At 67.0% G+C, this 5,433-nt stretch overlaps 2 protein-coding genes across 2 annotated transcripts; one reads left to right on the top strand and one right to left on the bottom strand.

Annotated features, from left to right (window-relative positions):
- Window positions 1-763: 763 nt before the first annotated feature.
- MNEG_13552 (hypothetical protein) lies at window positions 764-3,582 on the top strand (the record flags this gene model as incomplete). The annotated part of the gene is made up of 2 exons (XM_014037977.1): window positions 764-2,605; window positions 2,821-3,582. The coding sequence occupies 2 exons, from the start codon at window positions 764-766 to the stop codon at window positions 3,580-3,582; spliced, it is 2,604 nt and encodes an 867-aa protein (XP_013893431.1).
- A 1,082-nt stretch (window positions 3,583-4,664) lies between these two features.
- MNEG_13551 (hypothetical protein) lies at window positions 4,665-5,162 on the bottom strand (the record flags this gene model as incomplete). The annotated part of the gene is made up of 1 exon (XM_014037976.1): window positions 4,665-5,162. The coding sequence occupies one exon, from the start codon at window positions 5,160-5,162 to the stop codon at window positions 4,665-4,667; it is 498 nt and encodes a 165-aa protein (XP_013893430.1).
- Window positions 5,163-5,433: the final 271 nt, after the last annotated feature.

Genomic DNA, 5,433 nt, shown 5'->3' with positions numbered 1-5,433 from the left:
TTATACACGCCGCCAGCGGACAGCGGCCGATATTCTAAACGACAACAGGAAGGGCGGGGCCGTCGTCGCCCAGGCTCAGTGCGCTTTCGGCTGCCGACCGCATACCCAACTGAGCGGCACCCCCACTCAAAGAGCCGTGTTACGCGGGGGGTGCAGTAACGCTAGGTTCGCAGGAATGTGGGGGAGTGGGGGCCGCCCATGCGTACTGTACGTGCGAGATGTGCAGCACAGCTGCACTGCTGAGCAGCCAGCAATCAGCCACTCTGAACAAAGGGTGGGGGCGCTGTGTATCAGGCTCTGTCCCAGCGTTATGATAGCTTTGGCAGCAGTATCATATCAAATGATACGTTGTTACTTTCAATCAGGGTGTTCGCTCAACGAAGTGTCTGCGTCATATCAAACGTGCAGATTTGAAATGTCCTGAGATCATCCCGGGTAGATCACGTACCCAAGCGCGCATTTGATATGACTTGACACGTCTTCAGGTATTATTGGTGGGTGAGCGTCAGTGGGCGGGCTCCTGGGCCTGGTTGTAGCACAGCTGCTGGCTCGTCGGTCCGCTGAGCGCCTGCTGCTTGATGCATCTGCTGATGACGATGATAAGGACGGTTGCTGTTGCCGCCGCACCACAAGATAATCAGCACTGTTTGTGTTAGTCAACCCTACAGCCTGTTTTCCTGGCTCTTGGCGCTCTGCAGGACCACCACTGAGGCGGCGGCAAGGCACTGCCCGGGGAACGCTGCATCGTAGTAGCTGGAGCGTCATGGCGGCACCTCGATCTACGCTCCTCACGGCTCTGCCGTCCGAGATCCTGCACAGCATCGTCGTGCGCCTCCCGGACCCCACCAATTTTGCCATTGCCAGCAGCGGCAGCCTGCAGCTGTGCCGAAGGTTTGACGTCGAATGGTTCCGGGCGCAGCACCCACTCGCAGCGCCCGGGCGGCCGTGGCAGTATGCAGCAGTGACATGGCGACGGCTGCAGCAGCAGACAGCTGAGGGCATGGTGCTGTGGATGCTGCGCTACGCCAAACATTATCAGCAGCAGCAGCAGCAGCAGCAGCAGCAGCAGCAGCGGCAGCAGCAACGGCAGCAGCAGCAGGACCAGCAGCAGGACCAGCAGCAGGACCAGCAGCAGGACCAGCAGCAGGAGCAGCAGCAGCAGGAGCAGCAGTACCAGCAGCAACAGCAGCATCGTGCAGCACGAGACGTTTCGGCCGCAGAGGCGCGCCTGCTGTTGCACGGCGACGCCGTGGGAGCGCTGCTGGCGCTTTGCGGGCCCACGGCGCCCCTGCTGCTCCTGCCCTACGCGGCCCAGGGAGGCGTCGCGGCGCTGCTGCAGCCCCAGGCGCTGCGCCGCCTGCTGTGCCCAGCGGAGGGCTTTTGCCTAGGGGAATACACCGAGCTGGTGACTCCGCGCGACCAGATTGTCGCGGCTGCCAAGTCGGCCCTGCTGGCCGGCCGGTGGGCTGACGCAATGGACATCGTCCGCATAGCGCACGACGGCGGCTCGGATGCGACGGCAGCCATGCTTGCAGACCTGCAGCCCTTTGCCGTCCGCCGCTGCGCCGCCAGCGTCGTGCGGAGCGCGCTGGCGGGCGGGCTCCTCTGCGAGCCCGAGGACCTGCGCCGCGCGTTCGGCGCGCGCGCGGCCGGCGGCGACGCGGCGCAGGTGTTCACGATCTGCCACAAACAGCTCAGCGCTTCCATCTCGAAGCAGCGCTGCGAAGACCTTGAGCTTTGCGACCAAGGCCACGTGCGCGCCTGCCGCGAGGCAACGGCCGCGGCGAGCTGGGATGCCGCCGCGCAGCTGTGCCTGCGGGGCGCGCAGGTGGGCCCGCGGCCGGCGCTCTGCGAGCCGGGGGTGCAGGAGCAGCTGCTGCTGCTGGCAACTGAGCAGCCCAGCCTCCGCGTCTCAAGGGTCGGAGAGCTCGTCGCCGCCGCGGCGACGTGCGCGGCGACGCTGTCCGACACGCAGCTGCACGGGCAGGTGCTGCGCGGCGCGTGCTCCGCGCTGGCCGCGTCCGGCGAGCGCCGCGAGCTGCCCCAAGCACTGGCGGACGCCGTCTGCCGCCTTGCGGCAAACGGCGGCCCCTGGCGCGAGGGCTGGGGCACCCCCGACTGCTGGGAAAACGTGCTCCCTATTCTGGCGCCCGCGGCGCTGTTTGCGGCCCTCGACGAGGTCTGGGCGGAGGCGCGGCGCCGGGGGATCGCGATGGAAGTCCTGCAGGCGGTGGTGGCGGCCCTGGACCCGCCGGGCGAGGCCGCCCCGCAGTACAAGACGCTGTCGATGGCCGGCCGCGCGTGGCTGGCACCACGCCTGGCCCGCGCGGGCCTGCGGCTGGGGGCGCGCCGCGCCCGGCCGGCGACGCGCGCTATGCAGAGGCAGATGGCGGGGTGCTGGCCCGGCCTGGGCGCAGCGGGGGGCGAGGAAGAGTCGGAGGACATGGCATACGCATACTTTGCTGCCATGTACGATGAGTGCGAGTGGGGTACGCAGGGCCCGGTATCTCAGCGGCTGCAGCTGGGTGTCATGCGAGCGGTGCGGGGCGGCACGGCGCCGGATGTGGAGCGCGCACTGAGCAAGCAATGGGCTCTGCAAAGCCAGGTGGGAGGCCGTATGGCTGGAGCCCCTAAGTCACAGTTGGATGCAGGGTGATTGTGCAGACTGCAGGGTTGTAGATGCAGGCTGCATGCCAAATAGTAGGGAGGAGTCTTGCCTGCACGAAGCGGCTTTGAGATTTTACAGGCCTTCTGCAGGCACACGCAAGCCCGTGCGCTCGCATGCACACACGGCGTCGCTCGACCGCGCACCCCTGCCAGATCTTGAACAAGCTGCAGGCGGCGGCGCTGGCGGAGTTGGAAGCGCTCGGCGGGGCGGGGGCCTGGGCCAGCCGCCCCATGTTCCGGGCCTGGGTGGACGAGCTGTCTGTGATGCAGGACTACGTCAACTGCGCGGCCGCGCGCGCAGCCGAGGCGGGGCGCTCCCCCCACCTGCTGGCGGTGCTGGGCAGCCGGCAGGCGCAGCGCCTGGCGACTCACCATGACTACGGACCCATGGACCCTTGGGGCAGGGTCCAGGGGCAGGCGAGCGCCGCCCTGAGTGGGATGATCGGCGCCATCCGCGGCGGCCATCTGGAGGACATGTCGTGGTCGGGCTTAGGGGTGACCTGGTATGACCTCGTTTCCTGGCTCTCATTCGTCCAGCAATGCGGGGGCATGGCGTGGAGCGACAGCCTGCACGCGCTGCTCGGCGGCCGCGTGTGCGGCGGCGCCCATACGCGGCCGCCAGCCGAGGGCGAGGCGGCCTTTGCGCCGCTGCGCCGCGTCCTCTCTATGTTGGGCAAACGCGGGTCGGGGCTCGACGTGGTGATGCATCTCTATGGGGACGACCCGTCCTTTTTCGCGCGGGTGGAGGATGGGGAGCTTATGGCGTGGCTCGAGGCCGAAGACCATCCGCGCGCGTGGGCGGGGGGCGTGCGGGCTTCGGTGGCGCACCACCTGCTTCGCTGCGCCGGCGGGGCGGACGCCCTGCGGGCGGCGGTCAGCTGGCTGGCGGTCGCGGATTGGGAGGAGGTTGGGTGAGAGGATGAGAAGTGGTGCAGCAACAACTTTACTTCAGGTGCACCTTTGTTTGGATGGTCTCATTTGTTTTACCGCGGCATGTTGTGACATAGGCACTCCAGGAACAGGCATGCATCGATAGTATCGATGATTTCACCTCTGGGTTGGTGCGTGCTTGGGTGCTTGCATGAATTCGCCTGCCTGCCGAAGGAATTCCTGTACTGGGTCGCTCCTGACGCATTTCTGCCCACAATATGCAAAGTATCCGAACGCCCTACGAAGGGTGGCCAAACCTGAGCGTTTCACCTTGTGTCACCGCACATCGATTAGGAAGGCGAAACCCTGCTGCACAGGTTTAGTCAAGAAAACGCGCTGTGATGCGGCCACGAGCGCAGCCGAAACCAACAACTGCACTAGTTCGGGGCGGCGGGGGGTTGAATCCCATGGTTGGCACGGCCATCGCGCCACATACCAGAGAGGCGCCCCGTCGAGCGCAGCTCTCACCTCCCGCCTGATGCACTTGTGTAGCAAGATCCACCAGGACACGGCTAACGTCTTGACGTGCCCGCTCACCTCACCAACCGGAAGATCATTAGTCATGGCTGCGCTACATCGAGTTGCTTAGCCGCAGCCCGTGCCCGGCGCCCGTTGCACACCGGCGCCCATTGTTCACTACAGCTTGTCTTTGTTGCGGCAGCAACACGATACACATGCATTCCAAGAGCAGGTCCACAGCGTGCAGGAGGTAGACACAGTGCTTGAATCAATACATTCCAATCATTTCAACATCGTACTTCGCGGTCGTGCTACCGGCGCGAGGGTCAAATCTCCCTGGATCTGTTTTCACGAGTAATAGAGCCTGGTATAACGCTGCAGACAATTATGAGCCAAAGATCTGCACGCCTGGGCATGCGGCCAGGGAGCGCGTGCGCCACGCCAAGCGACTGTGCTAGCTCCGTCACCGCAGCGCACGCCAAGGCGCCGATGCCTGTATGGGGGCGCCCCAGCAGCCCTGAGCGCCGAGCAGGTGGACCGCACAATCTGGCTGGCCTTGAAATGCAGGATCCCACGTCCTGTGCTGCGCACCCAACCGCAGCTGCCCCTCACTCTGCTGACCGCCCCTCTCTCTGCTGCGACCTGCGCCCTCGCCGCGCCGCCCCGCCGGCTTTCCCAACGCTTTCCACAGATGCGGCGCCGCCGGCCCCATCAAGGGCCCAGAGTCCCCAGCCGAGGCAGAGGCCGGCAAGCACCCCGCCCTTCAAGCCTGCCGGCGGCTCCCATCTGATCCTCGGCCGCACATCCCCCACCGTGTTCGGCAGCGGCAGCAGCAGCAGCTGCAGCGCCGGCGCTCCCGACAGGGACCCCTCTGGCGGAGCCCGCCGCGGCCCCGGCGGCGCCGGTCCCTCCGCCGCGCAGTTTTCGGCATGCACGGCAAGGGAGACGGCGGGGAGCTGCAGGCTCATGGATGGTCGCAGCAGTCCCTTAATCCTGTGCCCACCCCACCGCAGCCCGAGCCCGGGCACAATGCACGGCGTAGCTTCGCCGCTGGCGCCGCCACGCCCCAAGAGCGCGGCCGCCGCCTTGGCTTGCTCGGCCAGCATCCCGGCGTTTGCCAGCTGGCGCGGCGAGGGCCCCGCGGCACCTGGAGCCCGGCCCCGCGGCTCGTGGCTGCGAGACGCCGGGCCGGCGGCAGCTGCTGGGCAGCTGCAGGCCCCCCTGCCCAGCTCGGATCTTTCGATGTACACAACTTGGCCCGGCCCGAGTGCAGTCTGTGCGGCGGGCGGCGGCGCGCCGCGCCCTCGCAGCCAGCACGGCGCGCGGAGCGCAGGGACCGGCGCTCCAGCAGCAGGCGGGCCGGGCGCGGCGGATGGC

The sequence above is a fragment of the Monoraphidium neglectum genome (genome assembly GCF_000611645.1).
Source record: "Monoraphidium neglectum strain SAG 48.87 unplaced genomic scaffold scaffold03895, whole genome shotgun sequence".
In the NCBI taxonomy this organism is placed as follows: Eukaryota; Viridiplantae; Chlorophyta; class Chlorophyceae; order Sphaeropleales; family Selenastraceae; genus Monoraphidium; species Monoraphidium neglectum.
This window is presented reverse-complemented; position numbering and strand designations above follow the sequence as displayed.